Here is a 17,156-nt window from a genome sequence, read left to right on the forward strand (position 1 = left end):
TGCATTGAAAGCAAAAACAATAATACTGTTCCATTTCCATTTATTTATTCAATACAAATGTAGATATTAAAGAGGCAAAAAGGATCAAATTAAACAGGTTTAATCATAGCATTACGAGAGAGAGAGAGAGAGAGAAATGAGCTACTTGATAAGTTGGATGATAGGGGATATAATGTGGTTGCTAAGTGATAGTGTCCGTGAAACAAGCGGAACAACTTTTGACATCAACAGTATGTATTTCTTGAAAAGTAATCGATGTCAGGTACTTAAGAAATGTCTCTATCGCTGAATGCTGTGAAATTGTATTCGCTATCAAGAAACACAGACAAAAGTACCTACCTACAAGAGCTGTCCACGCCACCCAAGTCGTTCCCAGCAGAAATCTAACTCATGAGTACCTGCATATATATATATAGCCTAGCTTTCATCAAGTACCAGTTTAAACCACTTTTCATAACATTCAGTATGCGCTCATCTCAAGGTCAAATGTAAAGATTTCTTTAGATACAAGGCCGGATCATTGAATTGGGGGGAGGGTCTAGACCGACCTTCACCCCGGGATAAAAAACGCACACACACAAACACGCACACAACATAAACACACAAAATTACAGTCACTTGAAATTTAATCAGTTTTATTATTGCGAATGTGACCGCTCCGGTGGCCTAAGTGGTTAGATCGTACGCTTCAGATGCGGGAGATCGCGGGCTCTAACCCCTGCTGAGTCATACCAAAAACTTACGAAAATGGTACTGCCTCGCTTGGCGTTCAGCATTAAGAGGTTAGTGTGAGGATTGGTCGGCCTGGTGTCAATATAATGTGACTGGTGGGGCATGATGATAAATGTCCGCGGCAAGATGGCCACAATGCTAGACATCACTATAAACTACCACACTGCGGACATCGTAGCGATAAGACTAAAATGTGTTAAAGCTACGTTAAAAATATAAATCACACATACATACACACATTATTGCGAATGTTTATTGGGTATTATGCACATTTTGAATATGATAGACAGACTGACAGATTTTTAAAACTACGTTAAAAATCCAAATCACACACACACACACACACACACACACTTTGAGAAAGTAGACACAGAGACTTTTGCTTTGGTGCCCTTTCGAGGAAAGTCAGGGGCCTTTTGAAATTTTGGAGGAAATACCCACGTCCAACACGTTGATCTGATCCGGCTCTGAGATACACCTGAGTTCACTCAGTAAGCAAGCAGGACCTAATACTCCGCCATTTGCACAGCCCACTAAAATTTCAGTCCCATATGAAAAGTATAAACGTGAAAGCATGTATCTATAAATTGATATCTTATACTAAACAGGAAGAACGCGCATACAATTCGATCTATATTTTATGTATGGTTACGGCAAAACCGCACAAACCAACTGACGAAAGATTATATTCCGTATGCAATACACTGACGGATGAATAACAATGCACTGACGGATGAATAACATTATAGAAATCAAGTTATGCAATACACTGACGGATGAATAACATTATAGAAATCAAGTTATGCAATACACTGACAGATGAATAACATCATAGAAATCAAATTATGCAATACACTGACGGATGAATAACATTATAGAAATCAAGTTATGCAATACACTGACGGATGAATAACATTATAGAAATCAAGTTATGCAATACACTGACGGATGAATAACATTATAGAAATTCAGTTATGCAGAGATTAGGATTAAGCACATGGATAAGAAATACTCGAAAGACCAAATATATTTAAATTTATTGAACATATAAATTAAACAGAAAATACTGTGATATTTAACGTATTTTAAAATGAGAAATGATATATCTAAACAACTGATGTTTAACGACAACGATGACGATGACGACGATTGCTATGATGATATACACAGGTATATTTTAAACATTTTAACAGAGAAATAATATTATTTATCTCAGCAACTGATATTTGATGATAAAAGTGATGATGACGACGACGAAGTTTATAAGGATAAAAATAAAATTATTATTATTATTATTATTATTATTATTATTATATGCCGAAATGAGTGTTATTTGCACTAGAAAATTAATATATACGAATTCTATGTTTCAGACGAATCTTTTTTCGCAAATCCTCCTCGACAGAAACATTGTGGCGTGCATCTGTGTGTGTGTGTGTGTGTGTGTGTGTGTGTGTGTGTTTGAAGTCCCAAGTAGTGTACCGAACGTGTATACCTGAATTCTCAAATATGTCACCCATTCTCTTCAAACTGAGTCAACAAAATGTCTATAAATTTAATGGCTGTCATATTCTTGCAATTTAAGATGAACGGTAAGAATTTTGGTATGTAAAATAAAATAAAATATATCAATGTCAAAATTAACAAACTTAAAAATTAAACCATATATATTTCACTAGGTCTTTTCAGATTTCCTGCCTCAAGTATACATTTGTTACCTGTCTATAATATTGAATAATAGCCATAGCAGTGCATTGTCTTCTTTACTTTTGCGTGGTTTCACTCGGAAAAGAATAATCGTCCGTTTAGTTGTTTCTTTCAAGGATTTCATGACCCAAAGAAAGTCATTTTATCGGGAATTCTATTTTTCCTTTCAAGAAACCAAGTATTTGTCTTAGCAAAAATGAAATAGCATATCACCAAAGTAAAAAACAAAACGAAAGGATAGTAAGGTGTCTAGATTCGACAAAGGTTCTTCCAACAGTGTATAATTCGACAGCGGTGTATATATTTCGCACTATATCCCCAAGATACATTTGGCCGATAGACTTGTACCTTAGTCATTCGTGAGTTAACATTGACACTGACAGTGAGTGGAAGGACAAAAACCTGCTCTACAGTTTGCTAGACACCATGTGTCCATGCTAGATATGCTTTTATACAGTCCAGCTCCGGAACAAATGATGATGTTATCCGGTGTACAAACCTTGTTTCCAGAAGCTGTTGTTGTGGCTGTTGTTGTATTTGTAGAAATGTTTATTGAGGTAACCGAAGATGCCGAATACATCATTTTGTCTGTTGAGATCGAGGAATTTATTGTTGGCAAAAATCTGGTAGAGATTGTCGATGACACTGTTGATGATATTTCAGTTGACGTAACTGAATTTGGCATAGAGGAGGGTGTAGCTGATATCCTAACTAATGACGTATCGACGATGGCAACATCAGCACAGTTGACAAACGTTTCCTGTTTTCCAAGTCCCAAACCGCACATATCGTTCTCACAGCCCCATGAGTTACCTAAAATGAATAAAAAATAACTCAACCAGAACTGATAAAAAATGGGAAGATGAGGTAAAGGAAGAAACTAAAAGCAAAACACAAAGGATGAATATTACAAAATATGACCGAGTTATACATGCAGATACAGGGACAGGTTGCTTTTGTATGTAGGAACAAATAAGTCACCTCATACAGAAAAGACCGTATACCTCCCTGACCCTTGTAAACGAGTGACAACCATAAAGATGCGGCCATTAATGGGTGATAACACTATATATTTTTCACTCGTTATGGAAGACTTTCTTTAGTAAAATGTGCGATTATTAAATATAGAAGTAATACGTAAAAGACATGTCGTTTCTACATTTTAAGTACAAATAATTTTGGAAATAGGAATTGCGTAGGAGCTGTTTTCTATACGCGAATTATATATTAGTTTGCTGGAAAATGAGTACGCTCTTGGCATCAGAATACTGTAGAGGTGTGGTGATTTATCAAAATCTTCATTATTTATACCTTGGAAAATGAAGTTTTAAGAATTTTAACAAAGAGAGGTAAAATCCATATGTTTTTTTCAACGTTATGCATGCATTTAAGCCGATGAGTGCTAGAAATCCTGTTACATTTATTCGTTCATTCCTGTACAGAGAGAGAGAGAGAGAGAGACAGAGACACAGAGAGAGAGAGAGAGACAGAGAGAGAGAGAGAGAGAGACAGAGACAGAGAGAGAGAATAATACAGACGATTCAGGAACTGTATATTTTCACGAGCCATGCCAGACAGTCCTAATTCTTGCTATTTAATTTTTTACTTCTTTTAGTGAAACTTCACAAGAAAAGATGTAAAAGAAAAAAGGAGAAAATTGAACTTCATAAAAACTTACCAGTATTGTAATGCCATTGAATAATACACTGGGAACACGTCATGTTCGCTGGTAGTTGAATTTTTATTGTGTGCAAGCCAACAAAGTTGTTGTTGTTCACACTGTATCTAGTACCTTTTTCACTCGGCAAATAGAGGAGTGTTCGATTTAAACAGGCCTGACTCACGGGTGTCTTCACATCATTATGTGGACATACCCTAGATTGAAAACACGAAAAGATATTTTGAAAAAGAAGATAATAATAATAATAATAATAATAATGATAATAATTATAATAATGTTATTATTATTATTATCATTATTATTATTATTATTATTATTATTAATGAAATGATATGCGTGTTCAATGAAGTTCTTGAAAAACATAACATGGCATAAATGCCAAAAAAGTCCCACAAAGCTATAATTATTTTATTTGTTGTTTAATCATACGTTCTGTAAACATTTGCTTTAACCTTAACATTATAAATAACTACAGTAATAAAAACTATATTGCCTACTTAGTGTAAAAATAAAAGGTGAAAGACGGAGTCAATAAAAGTAAGAAAAACAGACAGACAGAACGGAGATGAATGATTCAAACTGGAAGATGTGTCCTTAAACGGATGCATAAAATCAACTAACTTAATGTCGGCCTACTTTTTATCACTAAAACAGTACCAATAATAATTATCATTTTGTCCTCTATAGGTTTGTTTATTTGATCCAACTCTTTAGCACGTATTCAATATTTCTACTCTGGGACTTTGAAACACTTTCTAATATTACTAATTTTGACTCAACGTTATTATCTCAAAACTGTTATAGCGCTTAATTCGGAAATACGTTACTGCTTTAATATTCATAGATGGTGCAGCCCATCTAGTATGAAGTTAAACATGTTAAACATTAACAGCGTGCACAATCCCTCTAGTATGAAGTTAAAAATGTTAGACATTAACAGCTTGCACAGTCCCTCTAGTATGAAGTTAAACATGTTAGACATTAACAGTTTGCACAGTCCCTCTAGTATGAAGTTAAACATGTTAGACATTAACAGCGTGCAGTCCCTCTAGTATGAAGCTAAACATGTTTGACATTAACAGCGTGCACAGTCCGTCTAGTATGAAGTTAAGCATGTTAAACATTAACAGCGTGCACAGTCCCTCCAGTATGAAGTTAAACATGTTAGACATTAACAGCGTGCACAGTCCCTCTAGTATGAAGTTAACACGTTAGACATTTAAAAGCGTGCAAAGCCCGTCTAGTCGAAAGTTAAAAATGTTAAATGTTAACAGCGTGCGTCTAGTATGCAACTAAACACTTGGTGAGAAGCACACAGAAGTATAACGTTTTGAATTCATTAAATTCGTTTTATTTTACTTCGTTACTAAGATGAGACTCGTTTTTTGCGACTTAAAATATCCATTTCTAGGATAAAATGAAATGTGAAATATTTTAAGTGAAAGAAATAGAAGAATATTAGCCACACGAGATCTATAACAAAAACGTTTGAATAAACGCTGAACAATGATTTTTTCTGTATTTTTACCTGTAAACTATGTTTTAATAAAATCACATTATAAGGAAATAAAACTTTATGAAACAATATAGATACCTGAATTCAAACCAGCCCAAGTGAACTGCAGTCATTTGTACTTTTACGTCAATCACTGCTTCCTTTTCGTAAGTACGAACAATTATGCCCTTTGCGTAACGACCACCAGCTTCATTCTCCTGTGGTCCGTCATATGGGTCGCCACATGTGCCACATTTCCCATCGTTAACATTCCATTGTCGCTGTTATTCGATAATTTGAAAAGGTTAGTGAGAACAACAGGGAAAAAAAGAAAATACGAACACTTAAGGAAACAATATTGTTGCAACAAGTTAAAAATGACTATAACTGTTTAGTACTTCATACAATTAGGAGATCTGGGGTGATAGAAATATAGAAATATGCGTCATACGCATAATAATATAAACCCAGGTATTCATATGCAAAAATATGAAGTAAATCTAGATATTCAGAATAATCGTCTGGTTTCTTTAATAAAACCTATTACATATTGTGAAACTGACAAATGAATAGTCTGTTATTTACCGAAAATCCACCGCAGAATAGCTGGTTGTCCGTGTAGTTAATATCTGTTGCATTCGGATGTCCCTCTCTCCATATGCTTGAGCGCTGTGGAGGATCTATCATATAACCATGTTGGTGAGACAGACGGACGAATATGCATAGTATTAAATTTACAATAACTTTTGCCGTCATTTTAGGTCTGTGTTGTGATCTTTCCGTAGCCAGAGAAAGTTAATTCCCCCTGTTCTTATTTAAATATAATTAGTCTGGCCTAGATTGATAGTAGAGTTTAAAATTCTATCCTGTTAACGTCTGTTCAGAACCTACAAGGCAGGCTTCTAAGTGTAAAGTGATCGATACCCACTTATTTATACACTTTCGGACTGAATGCATGACTAACGATAAAAATATCTGCCATCCGGAATAATGGGCAACATGGGTGTACCCGTTCACGTAGATCGTTTGACTTTATCTGACTTCCTGAATCGTATTTGGTTCAGTTTACCAACAGGTCATGTCAAAACGACTCCGATGTGTTAGATAACGCGTGTCTCTGGTTACTATACAAAAAATACTATAAATATATATATCGTTTGACGAAGTACATATGACAAGTCTCGATCTTGGATTTGGGTTTCAGAGTTGTAATGGAATCCGTGCCAAGATAAAATCTATAAGAAACAGTTAATTTTAAAACTAATTACTTCTAGTTTTCTATTGTCAAAAAGACTAAAATCAGATCTCATGGATAGAGTTTCTCAAATACAAACTTGCATTTAAATGACAGTTTGTTGTGTACGTGCGATGATACACGTATCTGTGCTCCAAAATGAAGACGCGGAGTGTGGACTCTTGAAACGTACTGATGATAATACGTCAATAATCACTTGCATGGAATGTGAGAATATAGTGCATATTTTGATACAAATAACTGACTCCATAATCACTTGCTTCAAAAGCTTGGAATGTGAGAATATAGTGCAGAACAAGCAAATATTGATACAAATAACCGACTCCATAATCTCCAGAGTGTTAGACATGAGTAACTTTGAAGGAAATTTAAAACCAAGCCGAGTCTCTGACAAACTCGAATGGCCACTATTGTCTTCATACCGTCCACCCGTACAAACTGCCGATAGACAAAATGATTATAAGTTATCCATTCATGCATTCATTGGCTTTCTTTCATCATTTCGTCAGGTGGTGTTTTACTTTGCCTCATTCATTTTATTTTTCTGTTCATTGCTTCTTTCTTTCTTTCTTTCTTATATTTTCTTATATTTTTTCTTTTCTTTTCTTATATTTTCTTTCTTTCCTTCTTTCTTTCTTTCTTTTCTGTTCTTTTCTGTTCTGTTCTTTTCTTTCTTTCTTTATATTTTGCTTTCATCTGTCTATACTTGTTCTTCATTTTTTCTTTCTTTCTTTCTTTCTTTCTTTCTTTCTTTCATTCATTCATTCTTGCATTCTTTCTTTCTTTCTATCTTTTTTATTTTTCTTTCTTTCGTTCTTTATTTCTTTCTTTCATTTTGTTTTATTTTTTTATTTTTTCGTTCTGTATTTGTTCTTATTTTCATTTTTTTCTCTTTTTATATTTATTTTTGATAAAAATTTTGTTTTCTTCTTTTTTGTCATTTTTGTCTTCTTTTTTCTTTCTTTTTTCTTTTTTTTTTGTTTTTTTCTTCTTTTCTTTTTTTGTGGCCTAGTGGTTAGAGCGACCGCCTCGGATGCGGGAGGTCGTGGGTTAAAGCTACGTTAAAAATCCAAATCACACACACACTTTCTTTCTTTGTTTTTTCTTTTTTCTTTTCTTTTCTTGTGTTTATTTCTTTCTTTCTTTAGTTCTTTCTTTCTTTTTTTTTTTTTTTCTTTGTGGCCTAGTGGTTAGAGCGTTCCCCTCGGATGCGGAAGGTCGTGGGTTCGATCCCCGGCCGAGTCATACCAAAGACTTACAAAAATGGTACTAACAGCTGCCTCACTTGGCGCTCAGCATTAAGAGGTTAGTGTTAGGACTGTTGGCCTGGTGTCAGGATAATGTGACTGGGTGGGACATCATGCTACATGTCTGCGCCATGATGCCCCAGTGCTAGACATCACTATAAACTGCCACACTGCAGACATCGTAGCGATATGACTGAACAATTGTTAAAGCTACGTTAAAAATCAAAATCACAAACTTTCTTTGTTTCTTTATTTGTTTCTTTGTTTCTTTCTTTCTTTCTTTGTCTGCTGTTCTTCTGTAAAAGTGCCTACGTCAATGCCGATAACTTTCCCTGTTAGTAAGTTTCTCATTAGTAAAGGCGCTTTTATGGCATGCGTTGTTTTATTTCCGGTACACTGAAGAATGAATTCTTTCATGAGACATTTTATATCGCTTTTCTCTATAAATACTTTGAAATTTATTACAATCATATATCTCAGCGGAAATTGCTGCTTTTAATATGTGCCTTATTTGTTCAGCAACACATCATTTTGATTCTCTAAAGAGATCAAGGCACCAAAGGCTCACCTAGTCAGCCTAACCGGAAAGGCCTGTGCAGTCATGGCAACAATCAAGCCATTGTTAGAAACACCCCACCCATCTGCCCCATGCGGAGAAAACTCTACCCTTGTTTAATTATAACTTAATTTGGCACCTACCCGGTTACGTTCATGAAACCGGATGGTTTGTAAAATAACCAGCAACATTTAATAGTTACACCACAGCTATAGCCCAGTTCGGTAAGTGCATCTTGAAATTACGACCCTTGACACGCTCTCCATTGCCGACGATAAGAAAAGTATAAACCGCCACTTCCGGGAAGCAATTTCCAACAATGGCTATGATACTTACTGAATAGACTGCCATTTCTTTTATGTGCTCTGTGGATAGATGGACACATAGGAATACATGGCATACATCGCTATTTAAAGGGGGGGGGGCAAGCAATATGAGTTGCATGCTTTCTCAGGAGCAGCCATGGATAATAATTATCAATCTCCTGAGCACAAAACTCCAAATCAAGACTGAACTTTTCAGATTGTATAATTTTATATAAATGGATGATTACATAAAATATATCAATACTGGCATGAACGTTATGTCATGTTATTGTGGAAATAATCATGAAAAATTAGAAAAGATATGCACATAACTTTGATTTCATTTGTACGTAAATGTAGTATTATGAATAGCCCTCTTTAAATTTACCCCCCCCCCCCCCCGATGTATTGAAGTAGTACTGTTCATGCAACTTGACAGTAACTACATCTCACAACAGGTCCTTGTTCTTAATGGTTTTTAATACAATGCACACATACATTTATTCAAGAAATCACAATTTAAGGAAACATAAATTGAACAGCATAAAAAATCTGAAAATACTATTTCAATTCTTCTTTTCTCTTAAAAGTATCCAACTAACACAGACATTGATTATTTTGACAATACTGAATCATGCATCACCTAATGGTTTTAAGTTTTTCCCACGTTTAATATGTCATTCTCAAATCAACAGCTTTGCAGTCATCTGCACTTACAGAAAGTTTTTCAAGGTAACTTTGAAATGCAACTGTTGGTTCATGACTTTTTAAAATAACACCATCATGGTACATGCGTTCTGGTTCTGTTAACCCGATTTGTACTTGTGGCGAGTACTTAGTGGTTTATAGCTCTGTACAAGATTCATTCAAAAATATTTTTATGTTAAGAAAAAGGAAAGGTATAATTAACATATTCAGTTGCATAACTTCTCAAAGTGCAAATACTAAAGTCGTTATCTCATTTGCCTGTATCTAATTGACCGTGCGCAATTTCATCTATATAGTTGCCGCCGAGATGGCAAAAACCAGTCAAAGTTTGGTATTTCCCCAACAGGTTCATATATATTTTATTTCAATCTTAATGTATACTAGCTTTCTTCGATGTACTCACATAAATTTGAACCCCATATTTCTTCACAAGCTTGCTATGTTATTGTTGTTGTTGTTATGCGTAATTTGTATTTTCAAGATTTAGTTACTCATTACCATAAAGGAAGGATAATTGCTTTTGTTAGATTTATAAATGACATTTGTTTCTCTATTTCTCCCCAATAAATTTACGGCCCCTCAAGTTTATGCAAACTTTCCATCATTTGAAACAAAAACTAGGGTAAACATTTATGTAAGTAAACAGACTACACATACCATTCTACTAAAATACACTTTAAATCTAGTTCAAAGACTCATGTTATTAAGCGTCAAGTCCAAATTATTTGAACATGATCCATTTTGATAGCAATAAATTATTATGTCTCATTGCAACTGACTCATAAATCTTAAAGTAAGAGCAAATGAAACATTTTGCAATTTATTTCCTGCTGAAAGACGATTTCAAAAGCATCAGAGGTTTTAAATCAGTCGACGTTTTACGATTCAAGTAAAGAATGGTATTTTTCAGAGCGTTTATGCAACGTACTTGTAACGTTTAAATTTGATGGATCACCTTTTCCTTTGTTTAAATCTATTGTTATAATGCTCCCCGGAAGTAACTAATGTCTAATGTACGCTCATTGCGAGAATGATAACTCATCAGTTATTCTTTAAGGGAGCTAAATAAAATGTTATCGAACTGGGCTGTAGACAGGTAATTAAGGGACAGTAACTCTGTGGCTACAGAATTTGATTTTTAAATGAGTTTGCTAATTGCCACAAAGTGTTGAATGCTGGCAACGACCTTTAACAAAATGGTCTACGAAATCGAAGAACAAAAGCTTCTGAAAGGTGCACCTGTTTATCTCTTTCCCAGTTACAACACTGACGATACAGAGAATAGACAATCCACAATGTACAACACTGACGATACAGAGAATAGACAATCCACAATGAACAACACTGACGATACAGAGAATAGACAATCCACAATGTACAACACTGACGATACAGAGAATAGACGATCCACAATGCACAACACTGACGATACAGAGAATCCACAGTGTACATCATCTAACATACCAAAAACACCCAAAATCATTTCAGCGTCAAAGTTTCAAACCTATGGTCTGTGTACTTTTCAAAAGAGCAGTTTTAAGTGAAGAAAAATTAAATTTATCTATTAATGTTACTGAGAAATCAATTTCATTTAGTAAATCTGAGGATAAAACTGACTAATATTTGTAACATAAAGGTGGACACAGTGAGCAGTTGTTGTTTTGACTATTATTGAAGAAATGTTGTTGAAACTTATTCATCACCAGGGCAAAAACATGGAACTGTATGTTTCTTGACATTTTTTATTCTTGCGACTGCTCAAGTAGAAAATAAAAGATAAGCAAACTTAACAATACTGTTTAGAAATTTCTTCTTAAAATATCTAACTTATTATTAAAACATGACAATATTGTTGCGAATTTTCTTCTCAGACAATATCCAAATGATTATCAAAAATCTGGTCCGCATGTTAAAAAGAGACCGAATCTTCGTTTTCTTTAAAATGTGTACTTAAATTGTCGCCTTTAAATTCAATGCATCAATGATTTCTTATAATGAAAGCATAAAAATAAGAGAGTTTGAAAATCACGTGTGTATATGAGCTTCTGTATAAAATTGAATGTGTTTAACTACCGTTATTTTTTTGCTTTTTGCCCTGCAATTTGCTTGGAACTAGAGTACGTGTATTCAGTAAGAAGGGTGTAAGAAAAGAGGTCATTTACTGGTCCGAAATATATGTTCCATTTGTGAGTTAGGAAATCCACTTGCTTGTGACTGCAGTTTCAATCCATTTTTATATACCATACAAAATGTCTCGAAAATTCAAAGCTACATTAACCAAATTGAAAAGAATAAACAGGGAATATGTAATAGACACAAAACCACGAGTCGGGGTGGGTGAACGTCGTTTGATACTGCGTAGGAACATACGTCTTGGCCTGGCGGCCTTCACATATTCCTACCTTGTAGCAACTTCTTTCTTTCGACGCACTCGGAACAAAACAAATATATGTAGTTTTGTCTATTCGCCTTCTTTTAACACCACATTTGTTCTGTTCTTATGTCCACTGTATGTTTTTTTTAAAATAATAATTTATACCTCCAACAAATTCTCACATAATTTTTAATGAAAAATGAACATCATTTAATCCCTTGATTTCAAAGCGTTTAAAGCGTCTGATACGTTGTTATGAAATAGCAAATATCATCTAAACAATGGGCAACTGTTATTTGCATATTTAATTCAGTCCATGCAGTATATAATAAACATATTTAATTCAGTCTGTGGAATCTATTATCAGTCAATCGTTACTAGTTTATGTTCTGCTGACCTTTGGAATTCCATCATTTTAGTAACCTGTTGGAGACTTACATTTGGTGATAAAGAGAGTTATCGTTAGCAAGCATTTGTTCCAAATGATGTTTAGCAGCATGAAGGCTGTACTTTCATTGGTAAAATTAAAGAACATCTTATCGACTTAGTGACATTCATCAATTTTAATGATATCGATTTTATTGACATCTTATCGAATTTAATGACCTCTACTTTATTGACATTTTATCGATTTTAATGAGATTGATTTTATTATGGGTGCAAACCCATGATACTTATGATGATTAGAAATGAACACTATCACGTGCTGTGTTTATGACGAAGCAACTGACCAATGTCAAATGACACGTTCTATCCTTGTTCCAGCTTAACTAACATAATAAATCAAAGAAATATCACAATAATAGTATTTGCATATTTTCCATGTAAAAATAAAATTATATATTATATATTACCAAAAACCGTTTCAAATCGCATGCATTTGTGAGATTTGGACCGAGAAAAGTGGAACTTGTATGGATTTTATATAAATTATGAGTGAAGAAGAAAGTATTTATTACTTATAAAAATGGAGTGTGATTGTATGTGATTAGGATTTTTAACGTAGCTTTAACATTTTAAGTCATATCGCTACATTATCTGCAATGTGGCAGTTAACAGTGATCTCTAGCACTGGGGCTTATTGCCGCAGACATGTAGCATCATGTCCTACCCAGTCACATTATCCTGATACCAGGCCGACTAGTTCTAACACCAACCTCTTATTGCTGAGCGCCAAGCGAGGCATCTGCTAGTACCATTTTTATAAGTCTTTGGTAGGACTCGGTTCGAACCCGCGACCTACCGCATCCGAGGCGGACGCTCTAACCGCTTAGGCCTCCGGAGCGGTCAAAAATAGAGAATATATGTGTGAACCATATTGAATCATTTAATATCCCTTTTAATAACATAGCGTGTATAACAGTAATAAACAAAAATATAAAATCATCCTGAAGAATTTATACTGAAATATAAACCTTTAGGTCCCAACCATTTTCACAGCAGGTGTGACAGTGTTACGTTACCGCAAGAGAGAGGTGGTTCGTCTAGGATTCACTGGGGAAATCTAACATAGCACTGCCCTGTGATAATTAAATTTGCCATTTATCTTAGTAACCACTTTCAAAATTGATAATAGAAGCCGATTTACCTTTAATTTACCGACAACGAATGGTAAGGTCACGGTTCATAGCTCATTTGGTTTGGTGTGTTGTCTCTAACAACTGTAACACCAATAAAGCAACAAACAATATGAATATATGCAATGGCTATAAAATTAACCAATCCGGAAAATGCTTGTAATTAACCAATCCGGAAAATGTTTGTAATATAAAAAGAACAAAGACCCCATTCAACCCAGGCAACTGAGTATTAACCTTATTAGACAAACACCCCACTCAGTTTAGTATGAACTCCATTAAACAATCTACTCTACGCATTTCAGCAAGACCGGGTGAAACTATCAAACCATATGGCATTATCGCTCACACTCGAGAAGGATGGTACCTGGTCGTTCCGTATCCAAGTCGTTTCGTACCCAGTGGAAATTGGTCGTTTCCTACCCAAGGTGGTGGTCGTTTCGCATCCAAGGTGCTTGTCGTTTCGCACCAATTAATTAATCCCCTTTCCTAACTTAAACAAAGCATATCCGGGCAAAAAATTCACCAAACACAGATAATTACAGTAATTGTATTGTTTTCACTGTATAATAGCATCTATGTACAAAACGGAATTAAAAACATATTCTAATTGCCAGTAAGAAGAAAAAAAAACGTTGGCCAGGTTTAAATAACTGAATAAGTCCATTATTTTTGTATAGTTCCAATTAACAATTGCTTGTCATATTTCTTGGTATTATTAGTAATGACTAACGTGTCCGATAAATTACAAATGGTTATCTCCTCAAAACAACTATACATTTTGCGATCTTTTGATAATGGGGCTGAATGCAGATACAATAGTGTCGTTTGTATAGGTTTCTTTTCTCCAAGACCCAATACTGGTGTTAATTTCAATTTTTGTCGCCTGCTTTTAAAGGTGTTGAACGTGGTATATTATACGAGCAACCAAGCCATTTTTGGGGGAGGGGGAGACAGCCGATCGCATTGGCATACTTGTGCACATTTTTGCTCACTTTTGTTATCCTCCACATAAATGAGAGAGAGAGAGAGAGAGGGAGATTTAATTTGGCACTGCATTTTACATATATTTACTTTGTTGTTTTAAAACAGATTTAATTATTTAAATAATCGAAAATATGTATGCATGCTTTGATTGAGCCAGTATTGAAACGTATTCAATACAGCACCCTATGTAATACGGCATATATTTTTCCCAGATTAGAACAGTCAAAATTACCATCCAAAGAATGACTGAAGATGTCTCAGTAAGACGAAAGAATAGCTCGAAAAGGTTTCTTAAATTACAAAAGACTAACAACATTATTCCGAAATGTACATTCTAGAGTTTTATTACATGCATACATGAAGAAAATACAATTACAATATGCATGGTATAATAATGCAATTTAATTGCCTTGTCATTCAGTTGTCGGGCCGTATATACTGCTGCAACGTTTCAGTAATTTTGAGGAGGAGATGACGCCGTTCTGATACTCTTCCCACACCGAGAATATTCTCGCCTGCATTTGTTGATATTTGATAATTGATTCATTTTGGATTAATGATAAATTAAATTCATTGTATATAACTCCAAGTTTGCCATATGCTCTTTATACTAAAATATAAGTGCCTGAGTAAACCAATTTTAAATTCCGAAGATAAAGTTAATCCCAGTAAACAAGTGAGGTAAATATAGTATTATTGTTAAAGAATTATTGACAGGGAATTTAGTAAAAATTCTCTGAATCTAAATACTGCTGAAAATTATAGACCTATTGAAATTATTTCAAAATAAAACAAAAACAAAAAAATAATCAAACACGTGTGAAATTGAATTAAGCTTGAAAGCTTAAACTTACTAGATATCCGTGGATTTTAGCATTTGATAACATTTCAATTATGATTCCCGTTAAAGTATGCAAAGTCATATTATTATTATTATTATTATTATTATTATTTATATGTATATCTATCACAAGGGAAAAAAGCAACATAGAAAATACGTATGAAATATCTTTTTATGATATTTGTGGTTGCATTTGAAATAACTATATCACTGGGTACGAAACGATCAGCACCTTGGGTACGAAACGACTCATTTGGGTACGAAACGACCAGTACCATGGGTACGAAACGACCATTGTTTTGGGTACGAAACAACTCATTTGGGTACGAATCGACTTGGGTATGAAACGACTTGAGTACGGAACGACCATGTTGTCGAGACGAACAAATAATGTGAAATACATCGATGGCCCGCACAAAGCAAACTGCCCCCCATCCCTGCCAAGTCGGAAATGAAATTCAAACGTTTCAAAGGAAACAGTCAGTGTGCTTTAGGATATTGGAAAAATTTGAAGAGTATATAACATAAAAAGGAAATTAAGAAGAAGACTGTGAGTATCTTTCAAATCCGTGAAACTCGTGCAAATGGAACCAGTTAACAAAAGCCATGGCAGTAACAAGTAGCAGTAAAAACAAAAGTCTGAATTACAGTAAAAAGTAGCAGTAAGAGAACGTCTGAATTAGAGAAATATTTCAAACTGCGGGGGATATAGGAGAAATATGGACCTTTTCTGGAATACTCTTACTCAGAAGGTCTCAAAAATTTACATGACATATTCCACAGGAGCGGATACCATCAATGGCGGAGGAAGACTGTGGTGGCCCAAGAATTGAGAAATCACTACTTCTTAAATCTAGCAGACGCGCTGAAAAAGAACGAAAACAAGGGATGCATTTTAAGACACAAGTGAACAATACCAACAATTCCATACGGACGTATGAAGATAGGAAGAGAATCAGTAAACATCACAGAACCATCGCCAATAATGAAGAAAAATAAAGAACAAGACAGAACAGCTACATATCTGAGATTGTCATACGAGATCCCACTGCCAGCTACGGAAAAACGTATTGAACAAAAATTCAGGATCAAAGTTGTCAACGCTAGAATGGGGATCTATAGAGGGTATAAAAAAGAACGGGGTGAGAATATTGGAAAAAGAAATAGAAGAGATATGGCGATTGAAACCTGTCTGTTTTTTTCTAAACGACTTTCTAGTAAGAACGTGGAACAAGGGATGCATTTTGTTGTAGAAAATACAAAAACTGGAAACATAGGGTATGCCCCTAACAACTGTCAGATGCAAAAATAGAGAATAAAAACAGAAAAGAGAGACACAAAAACCCAAATTAATATAAGAGATTTAGAACGTAAAAATCAGAAGGATCTAAACAAAACCTGGACCATCCCAGATGTATTTATGCCCGCCTCTATTATGCGGTCATTTATAGTTCAGACAAATATTGTTTCAAACTAATCATGACACGTATAATCTGTATACGACAACGTTGGTCGTAAATGACAGGCGGTCTCTCCTAGCAGAAGTCACTTTAATCAGGTCAAGTGTGTGTGCGTGTGTGAGAGAGAGAGAGAGAGATTAAAGACAGGGCGTCGAGCGACCCTTTCTTAGATTACTTTCTCGTGGTGATCTAGCAGAATAGGGGATAAATAAAAGGTCAATTTTAGGCTTT

At 34.7% G+C, this 17,156-nt stretch overlaps 1 protein-coding gene across 1 annotated transcript; it reads right to left on the reverse strand.

Annotated features, from left to right (window-relative positions):
• Window positions 1–1,757: 1,757 nt before the first annotated feature.
• LOC149778410 (uncharacterized) lies at window positions 1,758–6,707 on the reverse strand. Its single transcript, XM_089939228.1, has 4 exons — window positions 6,201–6,707; window positions 5,715–5,896; window positions 4,118–4,314; window positions 1,758–3,252 (listed from the first exon to the last, which is right to left on the reverse strand). The coding sequence occupies exons 1-4, from the start codon at window positions 6,369–6,371 to the stop codon at window positions 2,804–2,806; spliced, it is 999 nt and encodes a 332-aa protein (XP_089795354.1). The 5' UTR covers window positions 6,372–6,707; the 3' UTR covers window positions 1,758–2,803.
• Window positions 6,708–17,156: the final 10,449 nt, after the last annotated feature.

Source organism: Sinohyriopsis cumingii, chromosome 17 (assembly GCF_028554795.1).
Source record: "Sinohyriopsis cumingii isolate HCF-2022 chromosome 17, ASM2855479v2, whole genome shotgun sequence".
Classification (NCBI taxonomy): Eukaryota; Metazoa; Mollusca; class Bivalvia; order Unionida; family Unionidae; genus Sinohyriopsis; species Sinohyriopsis cumingii.